General features: G+C 39.3%; 1 protein-coding gene across 2 annotated transcripts in view; it reads left to right on the forward strand.

Moving 5' to 3' along the window:
- Positions 1-22,838, forward strand: part of dph6 (diphthamine biosynthesis 6) — a 63,634-nt gene that overhangs the window by 9,124 nt on the left and 31,672 nt on the right. For both annotated transcript variants that reach the window (XM_060879429.1, XM_060879431.1), the window contains 5 exons: positions 10,342-10,415; positions 11,165-11,283; positions 19,419-19,480; positions 19,684-19,778; positions 19,877-19,970. In XM_060879429.1, coding sequence (XP_060735412.1) covers positions 10,342-10,415; positions 11,165-11,283; positions 19,419-19,480; positions 19,684-19,778; positions 19,877-19,970 — 444 coding nt within the window. The remainder of the gene's footprint in view (positions 1-10,341; positions 10,416-11,164; positions 11,284-19,418; positions 19,481-19,683; positions 19,779-19,876; positions 19,971-22,838) is intronic.

Here is a 22,838-nt window from a genome sequence, read left to right on the forward strand (position 1 = left end):
TTATACCCATCAGCTCCTGCGCATGCTGTTGTTTTCTGAATTTATCATGTTTCAACAGACAGAGCTGTTTCTGTGGTGTTAGGACTGGGTGAGGTTTCTGCTTGTTTTCCACATGCGGAAGGATAGTGGCGTGGCTCAGATAGTAGCCACTCGCATTGTTTCATGCCCAAGTGGAAGTGGTGGGACAGGATCTGTTCGACACACAGAGCTATTTCCTCAGCTATGATCAAACTCCCCCAAACTGCAGATAAAGAGCTTTGCCTACAGCCTTTGTAATTTGTATTTTTCTGCTCAATCTTGTTTAGTGATGATGGAGAGAGATAGGCCTTATCTCGGTTTGCTGAGGGCATGAGCAGCCAACGCAGCTCGAACACTGTTGAAACAGATTCTGCTTTTTTTTTTTTTTTTGCCCTTTTTTATCAGTTGTGCTCGGCTATTAAGATGAGCCGTAGACGTAGCTTGGAGTTATTTGCATCAGATCTCTAACCCAGGTTTAGACTCTTTTTTTCCCCACCATTAGAAGATTGTGATTGAGCCACTGCAGCTTTCAGGCTGATACGCTACAATCAATATCCAGAGGAAATGTGGAAGTCGGGATAAAGTAATCTGAAAGACTTTCTGAATTATTGGTGAATTTCGAGTTAATAGAAAATGCCCTGAGACTCTCTTCACTTTAGAAAAAATAAATCTTGTGTTCTGTGTAATTATTAAACAGAGATAAACAAGTTTGAGTGCACGTAGCAAGAGCAATGTGGGCTTACCAATAAAACGCTCAGACCTGGAGCCCATCCAACAACAGCATAGTTTTACTAAGGCAGAAATAAAGAGTCTGTGAAGCTCAGAGAGCTTCAGATCACACAGACGCTCGCTTCCTTCATTAGTTCTTGGCTCGATCTGCTCTCTTTTTCCTCACATGGAGTGTGAGCGATAGCTCTCAATCAGCTCCCACCAACTTCTTCTGACGAATAAATAAAAAAAAAAAAAAAACACACTGATGACTTTCAATGTTTTGTTTAGGAAAGCATTCCCTCAGAGAAATCTCTGTGGCAGACCCTACACCTCCTGCTGCTGAAGCCATAAGCAGCCTTACAAAAACAGAGTCTGGAGTCTGGACAGTGTGTCAAACCTGAGGCCTTGCTTTTTTTTCTGTCTGCTTAAGAAGAGAAAGGGGGAGGAAGACTTCTGAGCCGCCGGAGCTGTTGACAGGGATTCCGAAGATGAATCTTTGTGCTGTTTTTTTTTTCCCTTTGGTATAATGAGTGATGAGTATTAATCAGGAAAGCATTTGGCCAGACCAAAGTCAAGCAGTATTGTTGTGGTGAGTTTTCAGACAGAGATGGATTCATTTTCATATTATTCCGATGTGTGAGAAGGATACATGCCAGTTCCTACGTGTTTATGACTTGGGTTTAAGTCATGTCAGGACAAGGGGTGATCATTTTGTTTTTTCGGAGGAGATGATCTCTAACGACAGTTAACGTTTAATAGAGAAGTACTGCGAGTCCAGATATCCTCCTCTTCTCACTTCTGAACTATGAAAGCATTAGTTGCTATATAACTCCATTCCCTCAGCTCACACTTTTCCTTTTCCATGCAGGTTAGTCTGGAAATTCTTTTTTTTTTCCCTCAGCTATGAGAGCACGGTGAAACCCTGGCTTTGTGCTTGCTTTGGCCATGCGCAGGTTCAACCCACCTCACGTCTGCCCCGTGTTTACGTAATAATATACATTTAAGAGGAAACTCATGAAACGTTAATCTCTCCACTTTTTAACCCTGATGAATTTCTACATTTTCCAGCTGTGCAGCATGGCATATTTATGCTCGAGCCTGTCTGTGAAAACGGCTCTGTCAGTGTAAATGAATCACGGCTAGCCTCATGTGTGCACTGCAGGCTAGGAGACCTCAGACCTCTCAGCTCACATGTCTTCATTTCTAAAAACAGAAAAAAAAGGGAGGAAAGCAACAGTTTTGCGCAATGTAAGGTGTTGAAAGGTTCCTCTGTTCCTCCCACAGTGCTGTAACTTTCTCAGAGAGGTCATCATTGTTTTGTGGCTCGCGCGACCACAAAGTAAACTGTTATGGCTAGAACACAATGGTCAGTGTAAGCTATTGCTGTATATCACATTCCAACACACTGAACCTGCCTGGCTTGTGTAATCGTGACTTCAATCTGATACGTTCACATCACAAAGGACGTGTACAGAGACTTCACCAGGAAAAGAGCATCTTAATGTAGTGAAATAACGAGAAATAAACATGTGTAGAATAAAGGTGTGATATGTTTGGTTGTGGTGGCCATTTCAAGTCATTTTGTAGTCGAGAAAGCAAAAAAAAAAAAAATCTAATAGTTTACTCAGTGTAACTCATTATATATATGAAATTTAATTTCCTAATTTTTTATAAAATTGGAAATAGATTTTCTTTTTCAAGGCTAAGTGACAAAATCTCAGCAACTGGTTCAATAAAATCATACAGTAGCGTTTCAATTAATTTTTTACAGCCACAGACCGACAGACAGACAGACAGACAGACAGACATAACATTAGATATAAGAGCGAACATAACATTACACATGCATATAACATAACCTTGAGATTGTGACAATCATAATAAAATATTATTAATTTATTATGAATTTTATCCAAAGTTTCATATTTATTTTTGTTTAAATACTTACAGTTGTAACTTTTCAGCTTAGACCCATCTGGACGTCCTCAAATTGTCATGTAACCTTTTTTTTTCTTTACCATTCTTTTTTTCTCCCATTTTTTAGACTGCGGTCCAAAAGTCTGAGGCCACATGTAAAAAAAAATATATTTTTTATTACATTTAAAAAGAAATAAATATGTAAGTTTTTCTGGATCAAAGGTTTTACAGGTAAAAATAAATAAATAAATAAAACCAAGACAAAGACATGTTTTAGTATCTTCTCTCTTCCATAGTCAAAATTCTACACTATTTGTTGTTTGTTATTTAAATGGAAGAATATAACTTTGTCATTAACATTTGGGGGAAAAAGTAGGTCAGATTTTCCTTGGGTTTCATCTCTTCCACTGAAGCACGTTTTCACACGGCATTTGAGCTAACATGGATCATCAGGTTTTACATGAACTTGTGAAGTCCGTGCCAGCTGGAGTGCACACTGCCGTTAAAGCAAAAGAGGGACGGATCAAGAAATTAAAATTCTTACATATATTCCTTAGATTCTACTATTCACCGAAGATGACTGTGATGATCGAATTTATCAACAAAGCCGCCTCACAGGTATATATCAAATATTTAGGAAACAAATTCTACATTTTAAACTTATCCTTAATGAGCAAGCCAGAGGTAACGGTGATGAGGGAAAATTCCCTGAGACGACATTAGAAACCTTGAGAGGAATCAGTCTGAATAGGGAAGCCATCATCATCCCTAATTTCAGGTTTAAAGTGTTTTAACATGAAGTTTATTTTGTACCTGTTCACTGATGGAGATTTGGAGATTTCCTTTGGTCCCAATACTTTTGGGTAGGTTATATATGCCCAATTAAATAGTTTGAGATTCAGAAGGGAAAAAAAGACATTCAATTTAATATTCTTCATAATGCTGTACAGATGTGGCAGGCTCACGTTAGCATCTTGCTAAACATAAGCAATCATTTCATGATGAGCTGAAAAAGTATGCACACTGAAAAATCTGTGTGTTTAATCTCACTAGAATAGTTGCAATAGTTGACACGCATGGCTTTGCTTGGGTGTGCTTGCCACCGTTCCTGTACAAACTGTACAAACTCATTCAATGTCATTTAAAATAAGTGCTTAATGAGGCAGACAAGCAACGGCCCCACCAGGGATCCGTAAAATTTCAAGGCTACTTTACAAATTTATTAGGTGCTTACATAAGGAGTGCACAATTACTTACAGGTTTGAAATGTATTATTGTAAAGCCTGTGGTAAAAGCGCTGGATTTTGTCCTTGTCTGCCACACGCTTGGGGTAATACTGACTGGTGTAGACCAGTAGAATACTAGCGTGGCTTTTTAACTGTAGGATCTTTACTAAAAGTCGTTCATAGTTGGTCTTTGACCCTGAACACTGACCCATGATTCTCAGTTTGTGTACTTCGTGCTGTAGTGTGTCACCTTGTCATGGGAGGATTCAGTCCTGTTAAGTAAAGGTCATTGAAACAAGAGGGTCCTCATGCGTCCAACAATGCCTCTCTGTGTACCTCAGACAGCAGTGCTGTATTAGGAGTGTGTGTGTGTGTGTGTGTGTGTGTGTGTGTGTGTGTGTGTGTGTGTGTGTGTGTGTGTGTATGTCAGGCCCTGAAGGTGTTTGGGAAATTTTATGAAACACAATTTGCTTGACCTTACTTGTATTGTCACAGAGGTCCTTCTATCCAGGCAGTGCAATGCACGCAGGGAACCAATCCCATTACAGACACGGCCTGAGCTGATATAATGGAAGGACCCATTAAAACCATGTCTCGCCTGCTCATTCATTGATGGATGCACTGGATACAGAAGAGGGTGGGGTTAATATGTGTGTGTGTGTGTGTATGTGTGTGTGTATGTGTGTGTGTGTGTGTGTGTGTGTGTGTGTGTGTGTGTGTGTGTGTGTGTGTGTGTGTGTGTGTGAGGCACGGTAAGAGCATGATGGTCTTATGTGCCCTTGAGCATGCTGTCATTCAAGGCACTTTAATTAATTTCCTGCTTCTTCCTGCCTAGTCATGCTCAGTGAAAGGGGCAGTGTGTGTAACAGCATTAACAGGATGCTGTGTGGAGCTTAAGCCTGGCTGAGTGTACATGACAATCTACAGATTTCCACGAGATACGATTATAATTTATAATGCAACGATTCGATATTTGATTACACTGAATCGGCTGTGATAGAATAGATTTAGAAATGGTAGATTCAGACCTACTGTTAATTCCTGAAAGATCATGTTATAGAGAAGGAAAAGTATAACATTTATGGATCAATATTATTATTACAATGATTAGAATGATTAGATTTTTTGCATGTTGTTAATAATTGTTGTTTTTAATTGATGAACCTTGGTGTAAGGTTTTTCTGATTTTCTTTGATTAGCATCTATGCAAATATAAATATAATTATATATGTATATATAAAATATTATTTTTTCTTAATTTATTGGAAGAAATGTCTTAATTTATGGTCATAAAATGTAATATTTCTCTAGTTAATATGTTTAATAGAGACTAGAGAGTTTAGAGAGTTTAATAGAAAAAGTTTAATGGTTTTAATTATAAAAATATTACATTTGTGTGTAATAGAAATACATGAGCTATTAAACTGTATCTAAAAGTGCAGTCACTCCTTTCGTATAATAGGATTTGAAGCCGGTCAGTAGAGGTTTATATTAATTAGTCGTCTTGGGTGTAAATGAACTCGCTCAGAAGCACGAGCTGGATATGAACGCTTTTCTATAAATATATTTTCATGAATAGAAAATTTTGTAAATTCTCTTACGAACCAGTTTGATCTAGATAAGTGATGTTGTGCAGGTCATTTATTTATTTATTTATTTATTTATTTTAAATCATGGTTAGTTTGGCTTAAGTTTCTATGTCTGGGCTACTTTCAGATAATCAGAAAGTTTTTTTTATTATTATTTTTTTTATTAATTTTGCAACAACAGATATGAGACATAACAAAAACATATTATACACATAACCTAAAAGAAGCAGCAAATTAAAATAATATAATGAAATAATGAAATAATAAAAATAAATGGATAAATAAATAAATACATTAAAAAGAGAAAAAACAAGGGCTTGGGTGGAGGAAGCTGCCAGGGGGAAACAATACATGTAAAACTCAGTATGCATGGTCAGGCTGTAAAGAGTGAAGTACAGGCGGTGATTCCATGCTTGAAGTTGTTCAAATAGGCAAGAAATGAACCCCAAATATGATTGAATTTTATGAGGACCATTTTGAGGCCATAAAAGGTAAAAGGTGACCCAATTTTAGGCCAGTCTTAATTGAAATCTTCAAGATTATCTGGTGATACGGAGCGTGGAAAATCGAATCTTGATCTTAATCCCTTCGAACCAGACTCACACTTTTACCTCCTGATTCAAAATGCCTTCAATATTAGTGATTCATTCAGTAACATTCAATAATAATTGTGATCTTGGTGAGCGCGAAAGTGTTGATTTGTGAACTGTTCTTGTTCTCCGTGTGCTATGTGATGTATGAGATTTTAATTCTGTATAAATCTTGTAGTACAGTGCGTTTGATGACTGAAGGACAAACCCAGGACAAAAATTCACTGAAATCTGCCATCATATATGGAGTCTCTGATATATTCAGGCCAGGATGCTATAAATCTTCTAGTTTGGCTTCAGGCTTTAGATAACATTATGTGAATGGCTGACATTAGATATCAGTGTTTAAAGTGTGTTACAGCATTAAGTTCCTCGTTCTTAAGTGTAAATTGTATTTATATTGAGTATTTAAATAAAAAATTACATAATCAACAGATGATACTTATTGTGATTTAGAGGTTTATACATATTTATTAGAAGTTTATCGAGTTTAATGTGATTTAAATTCAATTTAAAATGATGAATGTAAGGATCATTTATTCCTGAATTATCTAAATAGGAGTAATAAACATCTATGATTGAAACATTGTGTAAAATAATCATTTTATTACTTGAATAGTTTTAGTTTAACAAGTCTGGGTAAAAATGTGCTGCTCCCACGTTGGCTTGTATAGCCTATAAATCCTGTGCAACAAATTGGCCTGCGTGTAAATTGTCACTTTTCCCTCATTGCTTTGGGTAATTATTTCTCTTTTTGGAACACGTGCAAGCTTTAATCACTTAACATCTTTATCATCCAGCTCAGTGCGTTCATTTTTATGAAAGACGTTTGGGGCTTTGATTTAATGAATTTGACAATTAGCGAGTCGTGTTAATGAGTGTTAGGGGCTAAGGAGCTTCATTGACAGGGCTCTGGGCCTCGGAGCTCCGCTGCTCCCAGCTGCAATGCTTCATTTCTGCTTCTCCTGCCCAAAGCTTGAAAAATGAGCCGGAGAGAAGAGAGGACGAAAGATTAAAGGATGGCTTGCTTTACAGTGCTATTTCCTGCCACTTCATTATAGAGTAGCTGTGCTGCGTTATGGTAATATAGGGAGAGGGGAAAAGAAACGATGCACTGGCCAGAACTAAATTTAAACACTGTGATTAGATGCTGTAATAGCTTTTAGGAGTCTGACATCATTTTTTCTTTCTTTTTTCTTCTTCTGTAGAACTTCTACTGTCAAAAATAATATAGGTCGATAGAGATTTCCAACTGTAGGAAATCAAAGTTTATGTTCGAACAGTGCCATGAATACAGAGAACACTTCTGCAGTATCAATCCTGGCTGATTTACGCTCGTGCTCCGCAGTTTCTCCGTCTTTTCTCCATAACGGTTGAGAAAGTATGTATAAAATTTGTGAAATTTAAGTGGCTGAGATTGTGCGCCTTATGGTAAAATAAGTAACCCTAGCCTCCTTCATTCTTGTCAGTCTCACAGCGATGATTCAGACGAGATGAAAACAAAGAGGTCTCCAAAAATAACCTCTTGCTCGAGCTCCATCATACTCTGGTTTGTTTATAAATGGTCTAGGTCTCCAAATTCAAGAGTGGAAAGAAATGGGTGTGAGAACGTTTCAGGAGCTCGCAGAGTAGCGCTATTGTTATCGAGCGATATTCAGTTTCTATTCATATCCAGTTTCTAGTGAATATCTGAAAACTCACAGGACACGTGGTGTTTGTGTGTTCGTGGCAGTTGTGATTGCTAGTCCTTAACTCAGACTCATCTGCATTCCCTGTAAAGCTTTTTTTGGTCTCGGTGGGAAAGTTTTGCTTTTTAATCACTTTTGACTGTATGCCAGTATACAGTAGGGTTTCATCATGTGTGTACTGTGTACAGGAAGGAAATGAAATGTATTATATTTTTTTTGGTTAAAGATGTTAACGTTCCATCCATCGTGAGTCTGAAATAAATCATTGCTACGTTCCCACTGGAATACGTCAGTATGACTATAAGAGTCGTAACCTTGCTGCCTTACAGTATGGTTACAGATTGCTGTGTCCCAAATCCACTGCTTAACCCAGAAATGCCCTCTTATTATATATAACAGTTTAGCACTGTTCACTCCTGCCTGTCCCTGACTTGTAAATTTTACACTCTGTTATTATGAAAAGCTTTAAAATAGCTGAATACACACCCAAGTCATCAGCGTTAGTTACACGGTACTCTTTTATTTTTTCCAGGTTTAAAATACTGCCTATGTAGACTGTAAGAGTGCATGTGTGTAAACTAGAGAGCGAGTGCATGCCGGCATGGATCTCACCATGCTTTCACTCGCCTATGTTTCAGCCAGGCCCGAGGCTGTAATGTCTCCATGTCCCTGACACACACATACACAAGCGTACATATATATTCTTTATCTGATTAGCTGGCGTGTTTGTGTGGAAGGCAAGCGTCAGCCTCGGGCAGGGCATGGATTTCATTTAAAAAAGTATCAAAGGTTTACACGTTGCTCTTTTTAATCAGCATGTTTATCAGGCAGAGAAAAATTGCAGGAAGGACCACAGGGAGAGGGGAGGGTTATCTTAAGCACCAGTAGCCTGGGAAATTGATAATGGCTACAAGGTAATTTACTGCCAACTTGTGCATCCCTGCGCGTGGGGCTGCCCCCCATTCTAATTACAGCACATGTAATGTCCTAATGAAGCTGCAGGGTGGTGTGTGTGTGTGTGTGTGTGTGTGTGTGTGTGTGTGTGTGTGTGTGTTTGTGTGTGTTTGTGTGTGTGTTTGTGTGTGTTTGTGTGTGACTCGATGTGCCTGTAAACTGTCCTCTTTTTGCAGCTGAAAATGAACTCATCTCAGCGCTCGGTGGAAATCTCATCGTCCCGCCGGAGTGTGTGGTGGCTCAGAATTTATGGTCCGGCTCGAATAAAACGTTTAATCATTGTGGAAATGTTAATTGCGCACTAGCACAGAGTCTAGGCTTCTATAGGAATGCAGCTGCTGTCTCTATGGTTTAAATCCTCCAAGCTCCAGCTGTGTATAGGAGTGGAGAGCTGAGTTGTACGTCACAGGCTGCACAAAGGGAAATGGCATTTGGGGAAGATGGACACTGCTCAGATGATGCCTCTTGCATTGCCGGTGTGTAGCGGTTAGTGTGAGCAGCGCAGAGGGCCGGCTTTCTGCCGAGGGTCAGTGCTTCTTTGAGACTGTTGATAAGAAGAGGACAGGACGTAGGCCGTCTCCCCACCCTGCAGGGGACGTGAACGGAGTCAGGAAAACCCTGTTACCCCTTCCATATATAAACATCCCCCCCCTGCCTATCTGACAGAGGAAGAGACCTGCTATTGAGCTCTGTTATCTGCTTTAAAACCGGGTATCATTGTGCAAAGGAAGGAGAATAAATATTGCTTTACCTCTATTGCTACTGTCTGCTTTTGATGTCATACTTCCTGCTTTTGTGATTGACAGCCGGTCCAGTGTCTAGAGCTTGTGAATGCTGCAGTCATTATCGGAGTTCACCAGGACTCCGAGTATTAACTTTATTTTAACAGTATTAATTTTACTTAACAGATTTATTATTTTCATGCATTTGAATATCTTTGCACTTTAGCAGTAGCTCCACAGTTTGCCTTTGTGTCCCATAAACTGGGAGTAATGAAACTGTAGTTTGGGATTAGTTTGATTGTTGTTCAAAACCTTTTCCCTTTAAATGAACCTTTGAGGAAGAAAGTGGCCAAGAAAATAAAAGTGAAATTTTGAAATGAAGTGAAATGAAAGTGAAATTATATCAATATGACATTTATGTGAAAAGGTTTCACATATGTTCCTTAATGATCAGAAATAACAAATCTGTGTCTGAATGCGATCTGATGTTCTGTTATAACGTACGTCTTTATAACAACCTTTGTCTTGTCTTTAAACAGTTATTTCTTGATAGATGTGGAATAACTCTATACGTTTAATATAGCAGATACTGTAAAATCCTCACACTCTTCAAACCTTGGGTTCTACTGTATATAGCATCTTTTCACATAACCTTTTACTGCTTCCTTTTTTGGCTTTGACAGATAGACAAATGGAATTCTCTGGTGATTGTACATTAAGTTTTAAATGACTGTCTTGTTCTTGGACGTATCCATAAAATACCGTATGAAGATTCTATCTGCAATCAATCATGAAAATATCTCAATTGTATAACTAACTGTTATCAGTTCCTCTGGATCCGAGCGACTGCCGAACAGAGTTACAACTGCTACCACATATGTCTCCTTTAAATATGCAGTATTTATCCTTGTGTGTTTGTTGCTCAGGAAAAGGAAGGTGTTGAAGCTGTATCAGTTGGAGCCATTCTGTCTGACTACCAGAGAGTTCGGGTGGAAAACGTGTAAGTAAACCGCATCTTATTTCATTCTTTTCACTCATGAACCTGCAGCATCATGTGGACTCACATTAGCGAATTAAGCAAATGACTCTGCATGTGAAATCTGATGAGAGAATCACCACTGCATGGTAATCAGTCTCAACATACACGACTCCTAGCTTTACCTTCCACTCACACACAGCAAGACCTATCATTGTGCTCTCTCTCTCTCTCTTTCTCTCTCTGTCTTTCTCTTTTTCTCTGTATCAGCTCATAGTTCTGTCAGTCAGCTATTGTTTCTGCGCTTACTTCCTCGGGGTAAACAGACGGCTCTGTAGCTGTGAGCTCAGGTTACCTAACCTGTCTCCATTCCTGAGAGGAAGGACGCCATGAGGGCGGCTGTGTTGTTCTAATTGCACTCTTAACTCTCACTCAGGCCTTGCTGCCATTCAGGGGGCGTCCGTGTTTGTGCTACATGAGCATGGCAGTGGCGCGCTGCCCGGGTGAAGAAAAAGTGCTAATCGCCTTTGAAGTAGTTTAGTTTGTCATAGGTTCCTCCCTGAATACAGCTCACTTTTCTGTCTCCGCCGTCCTGTCTCCACTGATTATTCTTTGTTGTTGTTGTTTCTCTCTCTCTCTCTCTCTCTCTCTCTCTCTCTCTCTCTCTCTCTCTCTCTCTCTCTCTCTCTCTCTCTCTCTCTCTCTCTCTCTCTCTCTCTCTCTCTCTCTCTCTGTTTGTTTCCTTGTTGTTTTCTGTTTCTGTCGTGATGCAGGTGCTCCAGGTTGCAGCTCCAGCCTCTGGCGTATTTGTGGCGCCGTGAGCAAGCTGATCTGCTCAGTGAGATGATCTCCTCTGGCCTTCAGGCCTTCCTCATCAAGGTGGCGGCGTACGGTGGGTGATGAGTTCCAGATTAAAACTACAGGCCTGTAGAAGTGTGGAGCAGGTCCTAAGTCTGCTCAAATAATCAATCAGCGCTCAGCAGAAGCGTTGACGTGTTAGCCAGGGAGCAAAGCAGTGAAGTGAAGCACAGTGGGAGGAGATAAGAAGCGAATTCTTGGCAGTTGATGCATGATCATAGATGAGTGCTTGCACATTAATGAAAGCCCTTAGTAATTTCACGCTTCTTTATTGTTTGGAAGCTGAGGTGTGTGCTTTTTTTTTTTCTTTTTCCCCAAGAGGAGTTGTTGCATACCTCAGAGCATGCAGGGCGTGTAGATCAGATTAAAATCTTGTATGTCTCATTTAAGCCGTTAAATGACAGGGTGATGTAGGCAAGGTTAGTGTCTTGTCACCTGTTTTCTTACTCCATGCTCTGCCTTTAGGCGAGATCCATATCTGGTTACTCACTAAGAACTGCTGAGAGGAAAAAAAAAAACAACTTTTCTGTTGCGGCTAGTTCTTGGTTTAAGGGTATTATGTGAATCGCTTGACAGGGGAAATGATGGATGATAATTAAGTTGAAAATAATTCTTTTATTTTTGAGCTACTTGTAGCCATAAATCACGATCACAATGTTGTTTATGCACTCTTATGTGCTTGTTGTCACTTAGTCAGAAATTGAAAAGGCATACAAGCACATTGTCAATCTATTTTTTTTTTCCCAAATCAGAGATTTAATTTATTCTGACCTACAGGATCTACATTTAAAACGCTGTTAATGTGACAAAAGACTGTAGCTGGAAGTAAGAGGACACTATTCAGAGCTTTTTTCAGCTAAGGAAGTTATATTTTTTAAGCAGCACAGATCTAATACTGGTTTATCTATTAACAGTAAAGAATAGTATTCACCTGTCCTTAATCCCCCTCCCAACTTGTCAGAGGTGGATCCGTTTTGTTCTATTCTAGTGATTCGTGAGCCTTTTTTTCTGTCTATAAAAGTGAATAACTCTGTGCTTTGATATGTGTGGTGGCAATGTGCCGTGTTTCAACCTTCCTGCGTGAACTCAGTGTAGGAGCAGAAGAGAGGTAATTATGCTGATGAGATTGTTTTGGTTTTGCTCCTGAGCACAAAGGCTCTTTGTATGAATATGTGTGAGTGTGTGCATGTGTGTATGCATGTATGTGTGTGATGGCGAGAATGTCGAAATCACCCAACACAAGAAGCTTTCCAAATTTGCCCCAAGCCACACACATGCCCTCCTCACCTCACTCTGACAAAACAGGCTCCTGAAAGCAGATTCCCTGCATTTCTGGAAGCTAATAATTAAAAAGGAAAACTAGTAGAACTGACGTTGTGTGAGTTCTCACGTCGACTACAGGTAGATGAGTGAGATGTTTTCGTCGCCGACTCCTCACCTGGCCTCTGGGTGTCTGTAATTACAAATGAGTGTGAGTGGAATGGTCTCACAGTGCCGTGGGGCCATCAGGCCCTGCTGCTATAATTGTAGCTTTCACCAGAGCGTGCTGAAGCAGCTAGGCGTGTTGTGTGCGGATATCAGGTGACAGATAGGCGTTTTTGCTGCACGCTCAGACCACAGGTAGGAATAAAGAATCCTCCTTTCTCATTTCAGGAGTCAAAGTGAAATGTGACGTGACAAACGCAAGCTTGGCGGTGGTGTCGACCAGGGGTTTGTCCATGAAAGCAGCTGGTGGACACAGGTTATGTGCAAGTCATAACACACATTAAGAAGGCGTTGGCGTGCTGTAGGAAGACAGACCACTCTGACACGGCTGATACGCTGTCTTTCTGAAACAGCTGCCCACACGCGTCGTCAGCATGCGATCGGGAAACCTGTCAGTGTGTCGAAGCCTCGTCAGTGCTTTTTATTCACAGCTATACAGATAACCTGAACGGCCTTCGTAAATTTTCATTCGCAGTCCCTGTGCTTGAAAAAATACAGATAATTGGCTTGACAAACTGGCAGCATCAAAACCATCATGTAATTAGTTAATTGCTACGTTTGTGGAGGTGAAGATTCCCAGATGCTGCGTTGTCTCCAGTAGTTAATTGGCTGTGTGCAGGAGAACGATTTCCATTCACTTATTTCTGCCTACTGATTTTGACATGATCTCAATTGATGCTGCATTGATTTTTTTTTTTTTTCTCACAAAAAACATATTTCAGCCTATCAGTTTATATTAGATAATGCTTACATACTTGAGACCTAAAATTAAAATGAAGTAGCTACACTACAAATAGTACACTGTAGCTGTACAGATTCTGTGGTGGTACTGTACCATCAAGGGATCATCATTTACTACATACACTGTATGACCATAAGCTGGTGGACACCAAACTATCAAACTCATATGTACCTGTTGGACATCCTCTTCCAGATTTAGTCCACCCTTTGGAAAGATTTTGGAGCATGTCTGTGGGGATTTGCTTGTTAAGTAAGCTACAAGAGTATTAGTACTTATAAGCAGGTCTAGAGGAACAGCCTGTGTTCCTGTTTATCCATCACGTGTTCAGTAGGGTTGAGGTCAGGGCTCAGGACACTTGAGCTCTTCCATTCTATCCACGGCAATCCTTGGATGTTTTAACCCAAGTTTAGGGAAAAACAGCTTAGGGAAACCCACATATAAGTTTGATGGTCCAGTGTTCACATATTTTTGGCCATATAGTGTGTATTTTTATATATACGATGTGTATATAGTGTATATATCAGCATAAATGGCTGTATGTAATTAAAAGTTTTATTCTAAAAGCTCACCACATAACCCGCCATCCCAGGCTAACACACTAAAGATCCCTGCTTGTGGGACAAACACAGCAAAGAAATCTTTCTGAGAGCAAAGAGCTTTCAAAACGTGAGGCCAGGTGGTATCTAATCAACGAAAGGACTTTCACGCTGTCGTTGATGTGTGAGTGGATCCAGCCAAACTACTCTGAAGAAAACGATCATAATTTTCTGTTGACGTTTGTGGGGCAAGGAACAGTAAAAGGCAGTGATGGGAACAATTAAAGTAGCATTAGCTGAGCAAAATGACAGTAAATGGAGAAGTGCAACCCTCGGGTTGTTCAAGTTAACCTTGACCTGAGTCAAGACAGCCGCAGGTCCTGCTAAGATTCTCAGCTCAGTGCGACAACAGAAGGGGGATTAGTCACTAGCTGGACTTGTCCAATAATCTTTTTAAAATTGCTGGGTTGCTCTCTGAGCTCCGAATCTGCATTCAGACAGATTTTGGATTTTAAGCTGCAAGCTTTAATTTTTAAACGTACCACTTTTATTGTTACTGTTTGCTCTATGTTTTCAGTTAGAGCTTCGAATTAGACTTAACCAGCAGGGATTACGTCCTTTTAGTTCAGAGAGATAAGCATCAGATGAGGGTATAATTGTATGCGTGTTCTTTATTTCATTCATTGGATAAAAAAAGATTATATCCTTGATGTGGCGGAGTTGTAGTCATTATGTGTCTGTGATTCTGTGAAGAGCCTTTGAATTTCAGATAAGAGCTTGAGCAAATTTTCAACTATACCTTAATCCTACGATCTTGTGTCTCTACCTGCTGTCTTCCCTCTTACCTTCTCTCTCTCTATTTCTCTCTCTCTCTCTCTCTTTATGAGATGAGCTGATGATAAAGAGTTATTGTTTTCACTAGTCTTTGAGAGCATTATCCAAAGGATGAACAAGCTCAGCTCCATGCACAAGATGCCTTTTTTTTTTTTTTAAGTGTTAGTCATCATGAATCCAATTTTCCTTGCTTTTCTCTCTGAATGTAGGGATTAAATCTGAGCTGTCAGCCTACAGATCTCCAGACAACGTGCGCGAGGTAGATACTCGCCGCTCTGACGCTATCTGGAATCTCACAGACTTTCATTTGGTCCTCTATAACAGCGGAGCAGATTCCTAGCAGATTTAGATTCAATTAAAAAAATATGTCACCCAAGAAGGGCTGCCTTTGTGAAGTAGGTTAATTATAGCTGCGTGTATTTTGTTTGTGAGAAAATAAGACATTATCCAAGAAAATAAGAAAATGATCTGAAGTGATAGAAATGAACTTGCGGATTGTTTGTGTTTTTCAGTATTTTCACAAATCTTCTTTATATAAGTTGTCTTATTTATTAGTATCCACTGAAAATGATCAGTGATATTTGATGTGTGATTAATCTCCCATTACATTTAAAAGTCTGGAAAGTGAAGCTAAATTTAACCTTGAGTGCTGCCATCGATGTTCAATCTTTTTTTTCCTCCTAAATTCCATTTGCTACATCCTACTATTGTCTCCACTGAAATTTGCACCATAAAAGTCAAATTGGAGCCCCTTTCTCTAGGGTTCTGCAAACATCGACGCTTTCGAGTCCATTTCAGTGCAGCTCAATATGCTGGTTTGAAAGTTCACTGACTTTAATTGCTGTTTTATAGGCTCCTGGCTGAAAGCCTTTTAGAGCCAGGCCGTTTCTTTTGGGTTTCACTGGAGTGCTGTCTGTCTGAAGTGCACCGAGGCTGCGCTGCTGGCAGATGAATTGAAGTGGGCTTATTTGCGTTTAATGTGGCATAATAGGCTGAGGTAATTGGCTTCAGGTCAGGTAATAACAGGTACAGAGGAGAAAGAGCAAAGCAGTGCGAATCTCACATGAAAGGAGCAGGAGAATGGAGATGTATACAGTATATCACCAAGCACATTAGCCTGACTTTCTCTGATTGGCAGTTATGGTGTGTTCAGTGACCTTTAACACAATTGTACAGCACTCAGTCTGAATTTTATATATATATATATATATATATATATATATATATATATATATATATATATATATATATATATATACATATTACTTTTTTCTTATGTGTTGGTCAGTTGATATCTGAGAGAACTGCTGCATCAGAACCAGCTTGTTTCAGCTTTCGGCTGATTCCATTTTGGGGTCTCCACAGCAGCACACGTGGTCCATGGTACCCATATTAGATTTGGCAAAGGTTTTACACCGGATGCCCTTCCTAACGCAACCCGGGCCGCAGCAATGAGAGCTCGGGATCCTGCTGCTGGACCACATTGGGGCTTGAAACTGTAGGACAGTAAACAAATAAAATTCCTAAATGGCAACATAATAAATGTTTGCTTTGTGGTTTGCTTCAGACTGACAAGTTCATGCTATAAGTTATGACTAGTGCCGTGGAGATGATTCACAGCCGATTTGAATTTTACACCAGGAGACACGTTAGCATTCTCAACACATTCTCGAGTTTGAGACGTGTCATTGCTGTGCTAATCTCCATTAAGTCGTGATATTGCAATAGCAGGAAATGAACACATAGTATCAAGAAACACTATGATATTCAAAGAAGCCTTTTTGAAAATGACACAGATTTGACACAGACGTGTCATTTTGACGTCATCACAACGGACATTCTCTCTTAGATTCCTTGAAGTTGAACATGAGTACAGCTATCACAGTAAGTATTTCATGTGTCTTCACTGGTAGAAGTTTAAAAGAAGAATCTTCTGCTAACCATTTTACCAATTCAAGTAGTTCATTTCAATTCATTTCAATTTTATTTGTATAGCACTTTTAATAATGGATATTGTCTCAAAGCAGCTTCAGGGTGTGATTATAAATATACAGTCTGACAACTGTGTATTGATGAGGAGTTTGTTCTCAAAATCTACATGTAGTTGGCAGCTTTTTTTGACCGCACCAAAAAACTCAGAACAGAGAAGGTAAATAAAGTCTACTGTAAAAATCCTTCTCTTTCTCTATTAATATCTAGTAACATAGCTAGTCTTTGAGAGTCAAGATCAAGATTTTCAAGTGAAGATTCAAAAAAGTATTAAAATTGAATCTGAAATTGAAATGAAATTAAAAAAAAAACTAATAGAAATAGGATAATAATGAAATGAAATGCAGTCTGTCGAACAATAAAGTGTGAAGCTGTACAAGTGAAAATAAATAGACAAACGTCATAATCATAAAAGGAGTATCAATATGAGACTATTGAATAAAGTGTTAAGTGTGTTGTGCGATGGTTGTGCGGTTACGGTGAATTCTGCACCGTGAGAGTATAGTGTGGTATTTGTACCAGGGTGATGACATCACAATATAACATCACAACATTCAGAAACGAAGTCTGTTAAAAGGTTTTTGAATGAAAGGTGCTGGTTTGGAAAGCTGTTCAAATTGTTGTTACTTAGCAAAACGTTCCCAGAGGTCAGAAACATCCTGGTTCTCACTTTGTCACGAACTCAGCGTCAGACATCATGAACAAAATTGATTTGCAGCTGTTGGGCTAATTAGAGTTAGCTGGATAGCATCATGCAGTTGGTTGTGTTAACAGATAAACACTGGAGAAAAGAAAGTCTTAAAGTGGAAAATGAGTTGAGTTTGAGAGCACTGGGTGAGGATATTGGGAATTGGACCCCTCTTGGGAAAATCATGGTGGTTGTGTTATCTGTTCAACTGCATTACTGTCAATTACTTCAGTTTGTATTTAAGTGCCTTTTAAATCACATTAGTAGCAGTGAATATCACTGAATTTCGCATCATGTTTTATTTAAGGGAACGATCTTAATGAACATATTAAAAAAGCCACCCCGCGTAGCAAAATGAAGCCAATCATCAAAACTTGTTAAAAGGGCATGTCTAATTAAAAAGGTTATTGAATTTTAATGGTGTTCCCCTTATTACCTTTGTGCAGGGTTAAGATGAGAGAGGAAGAGGAGATTAGATATTCTCATACTAATTACGAGCGGAGTGCCTCAGGGGTACGTTAGAGGACCCTACTCCTTTTCCCCTGTTGGCGCTCTGCTGTTTTCCTGCAGCGCTGCAGCATTTCAGAGTGCTAGAAGTTTCAACTTTGATAGTATGCTGCCTAATACAAGCATTTCCTCCAGAGCCTAGAGTCTGACCTCACAGCAAGGAGGCGTCATCATCATCATCATCATCATTATCTCTGTCTCATTCTCTCTCTCTATGCACTTCAATTTACTTTGATGGAATACATCAAGTAACATTTATAGTAGAGTTTTACTAAAGAATCTTTCTTTCAGTTTGTTGTGGTCTACGAAAACCTTTACACCCAGTTTTACTAAAAGATTGATAAATAAATCTCAAGGTGTCAGACAAAAGTGTATCATAAGCTTTCTTTGTTACTCACAAGGACAAGGTGTGTGTGTGTTTTGTGTATCTTTGTGTGTGTGTGTGTGTGTGTGTGAGAGAGAGAAAGAGAGAGAGAGAGAGGGTGTCAGTGTGTGTTCAGTGTATCTTTGAGTGTCTGTGGTTTGTGTGTGTGAGAGACAGAGTGTGTCTGTGTGTGTTTAGTGTATCTTTGAGTGTCTGTGGTCTGTGTGTATAAGAGACTGAATGTGTCCATGTGTGTTTTGTGTATTTCTGCGTGTGTGTGTGTGTGGATGTCAGATATCTGTTTGTACTTTGATGGCAGTGTTGTAACTGGCCTGCACTTTCCTGAGCAGTAGATACTGGCTTGAAGCGCACATGTATTTGTTTATCAGTCCGGACGAGTTGTTTACAACAAAAGGTAGATGAGAAGCAGGCAGGATGGTTGCACGCTGAGCACATGAGCTGGACAGAGCATCTCAGTTATAAGAACAGATTATTATGGTTCTAATTTAACACAACAGCTTCAAGTTAACACTCAGATGCTTTCTGAGCATGCTGGGTAAAAAGCCTCTGGTGAAACTGTACAATAGTTTTTAAGAAGTATTTAAACCGCTCCATGCGTTGATCATTCTCTCACTCCTATTCTGCTGTTTATTGAGCACATGTGTGATCCCTGACTCATTTGCCTGTGCCAAACTTAAAGGGGGGAAATACAAATAAACAGGTTCTCTCTCCCCGATTGCGCTCTCAGAGGAACCAGGCAGCAAACACACTTCTCAGTGAGACTGAAAGCCGTTAACCTTACTCAGAGAGATCTGTGTACACAATTTGCAAAGTCAAATAAATAATAGCTGGAGCCAAGATGTGTGTGTATGTGTGTGTCTGTGTGTCTGTATGCTTTGTGTATGTGTGTTGTGTGTGTTGTAGAGAGAGGCTGGGAGAGTACGAGACAGACAGAGTCAACACAAGCGTTTTCTTGCTGTCATTTTTAATCACTGTGCTTTGTCTATGATTTATATGTTGGCAGGTCTGGATCCTGGAACACATTTAGGAAAGACTCTGGCTGAGATGGAACCCTATCTGCATCAGGTCAGCATACACAGACACACACGCACACACATACACACACTCAGATATTTACATAACCATCCACAAACGCTATTTATCATCCCTTTATTTGTATGCCATAAATTTTGGTCACACTCATATTGATTTTTCTCAAATTTTATTTAATCCCAGTTGATTTTGTCACTGAGATAATGTGGTATTTTTGTACACTTTGTTTCGATCAGCTTTCAAAGAAGTACGGCGTGCATATCTGTGGCGAAGGGGGCGAGTACGAGACCTTCACCACTGACTGTCCCTTATTCAAGAAAAGGATAGTCATGTAAGTTACACACATACACACACACACACACACACTTGTCTTTAGACTACAAAATACAGCTTTGTGTCAGCTTTGTGCTAATGTGCATGTTGTTGCAGTGATGCGATGGAGACGATTATACATTCAGATGACGCCTTTGCCCCAGTCGCATACCTGCGATTTACACAAATGCACACAGAAGACAAAATGACAGTGAGTGATGCCTTACATTAGTGCTTCCTTAAAGCGGGGTCCATACAGCAAATTGCCCTTTGATACTCAATTGGCTATTTGATTGGACAAATGATTTAAATGAATTTCATCTAAAACATCTTGAACCTAATGTGGTCTGTTTGCTGTTTGCACAAAACTCATGGGCTTGATCCAGTTCTACATACACAGAGTCGAATCAGATCCCAGGAGATCACGACAAGTCAAATCAAATCAAGAAGCTTTTTATTTGCATTTTAATTACATATAGCTGATGCAGTACATAGAGAAATGAAACAGCGTTCCTCTAGGCACAAGAACTAAGAATTAAGGGCTGAAAAAGCTTGTGTGCCAACAGTACAAGACAAAAGACAAGAAAAGAGACTTACTGTGTAAACAGACAGTACAATACTGTACATGACAGATAAATAACACTGAACAGTATATAGACTGTGTGCTTTAGGTTGGATAAGAGAGGTGTTAAGTGTGTTGTTTGTAATGTAGAGCTTCACTGGGGTTACGGTTTTGGCTTATAGAAGGATCAAATCCTTTCATCCTGGATTTTTGGTTCTTGATCTCAAAATTTCTAGTTTAAAATCTCTTTGGCTTCAATAAAGAGCCCAAATCTTTTTGTACACATTTAACATAATGTTCTCTTATGTTTATATAGTTAGATGTTAGACTGTATTGTGAGGCCCTTGTTTTTTTTGTTTTTTTTAAGTGGTTCCTGGATTCAAACTGTTTGAGCAGTTCTGCTTTCTACTTTATAATTGAAAGAATTAGTAATAATATGTAAAAATTATTATTTAAATAATTTTTTATAAAATGATAAAATTATTTATAAATTATTTTAGTTACAGCTTAATATTTTTCCTTTTGAATATGTAGTAAGTGATAAGTTAGAGTAATAATATTTTAGTAATGTTGTTTTTACTGTTAAACCTGCAGCAAATCTGTTAAAAGTCCAACCGTGTGGGATGATGTTCAAAGCCATCCACGTATAAAAGAGGGAATGACTTTGAGGCACTAATGAGAACTAACTCCAGAGGCACATGCTCTTTTATTTTTCTTTCATGCCTTCTCATCCATGTCTCTGAAACTGCCTACTTTGACATATGCAATATTCACCGCAGCCTAAAATTAGACTGGTGCAACACACACGTCTGTTCGGATGAAGACACTGACATGGGCATGTGAAAGCTCAGTGGCTACATGTAGCTCAGTGTTATAAGGAAGCTAAGCGAGGCAGAGAGGAAATAGGATGTGTACGTAGGACCGAGGGACTGGTTTACGTTAACACTGCGTGAATTGATCACGCTCTCGCTACATCATTCACTCCTGTCATCAGAAACTTGTACAAAAATGTGAAATCATGAGAAATTTAATGTTTTTATGAAATATACACAAAAATGTTTCTTAAATCTGACTAACCAAAAATTATTTATTTTTAAATGTAGCATTCATACAATACAGAATGTCTCGCAGGTCATATACACTAGAAACAGGAATAATTATTATTACTATATAGAAAATATAAAATTGTATTTTCTGAAGAAAGCAAGAGACATAAATATATATATAAAATGACTTGCAATGCAGTAAAAAAATTACACCATGTGAATAAAATGTACGATGTGACGTTCTTTCATAAATAAAGATCATGAAATCTATCTGGGGAAAATAATCAGCTGTAGCGTGGTAACAGGGTCACTTCCCACCACCCCATCATTGATTATTTTGCTTTAACGGTGCAGCACTTAGTGTTTTATTCTTTACGTGATGCTCAGGTGGTTTAAGGGTTATGTTAAGAGTTATACAGTAAGCTTTCCAGCAAAAGAAAAGCACTAAAGATTATCCAAAACTAAATGCAGGCTTGTGGCAGGTTTTGCTTTCCTGTATCATGTCCTGCACTAGGGACTGTAGTACCCTTATAGGTGTGAACAAGTGAGTTTAGTCGTGTTACACACTCCATAAAGCCTTCCATAGGGAGCTGACCTGATTAGCTACAATACTGCATGGAGAGATCGATAGTCTCAAAATAGCATCATGAAATATCACTATCTGGGGCTGTAGTGTGTTTAGTGTATTTTTTCCTTTCATTTTGGAATTTCAAAATATGTGACAGGTGTGAATTTCATATTCAAGTGAGAGAGAGAGTGAGTGTGTGTATTAGATCACGGGGTGACGAAACACCAACCTTCAGGCTTTTTGTGGTTTTGAGGGTTGTAGGGATGAAGAGGGGAAATCTTTGAGGCTAGTTTCAGATTTAAAAAAAAAAAGCTAGCCTTCAAGGGTGGCTCCTGCAGCGTAGAGCTGGGAGATTGCAGGCCTGGTCCAGAGGAGTCAGAAACACTCTGCATCAGCCTGACAGATTCACACTGACACCACACTCTGGAGGAAAGAACAGCGGCCCGGGAGGAGGAGGAGGTGGAGGAGGAGGAAGGACGCTGGGGGGTGGGGATGCAGCGTGTGCCCTCAGTTAATACTAGTCAAGCTCTTCTCTGTGCAGCTCAGAGAGGCTGGAGTACAATTAATTCGATTATCATATGGCCAACTGCAGGTGACAGCAGGGGATTACAGAGAGATGAAATATTTATTGCTCTGCATTTAGTAGACTTTCGTCAAGCATTACACGAAGGGAGGGACGAACGTTTTCTCCTCTTGTTTGCAGTCTAAAAGAAAAGAATACGGATGTCTAAAAGTAAGTGGATTTTTTTTCCTTGTGCTTTCTCGAGCACAAGTCAGAGCTTTTGAGTGACAGCTGAAGTGCATTTAAGGCATCAAAAGTGCAAGCTGTCACCTATTACTCCTGAATAAGCTCATTTTTTAAGCATATTTTTCATATTCCAGTTTCATGTTCATTCACCTTCC

The sequence above is a fragment of the Tachysurus vachellii genome, chromosome 10 (assembly GCF_030014155.1).
Source record: "Tachysurus vachellii isolate PV-2020 chromosome 10, HZAU_Pvac_v1, whole genome shotgun sequence".
Taxonomy (NCBI): Eukaryota; Metazoa; Chordata; class Actinopteri; order Siluriformes; family Bagridae; genus Tachysurus; species Tachysurus vachellii.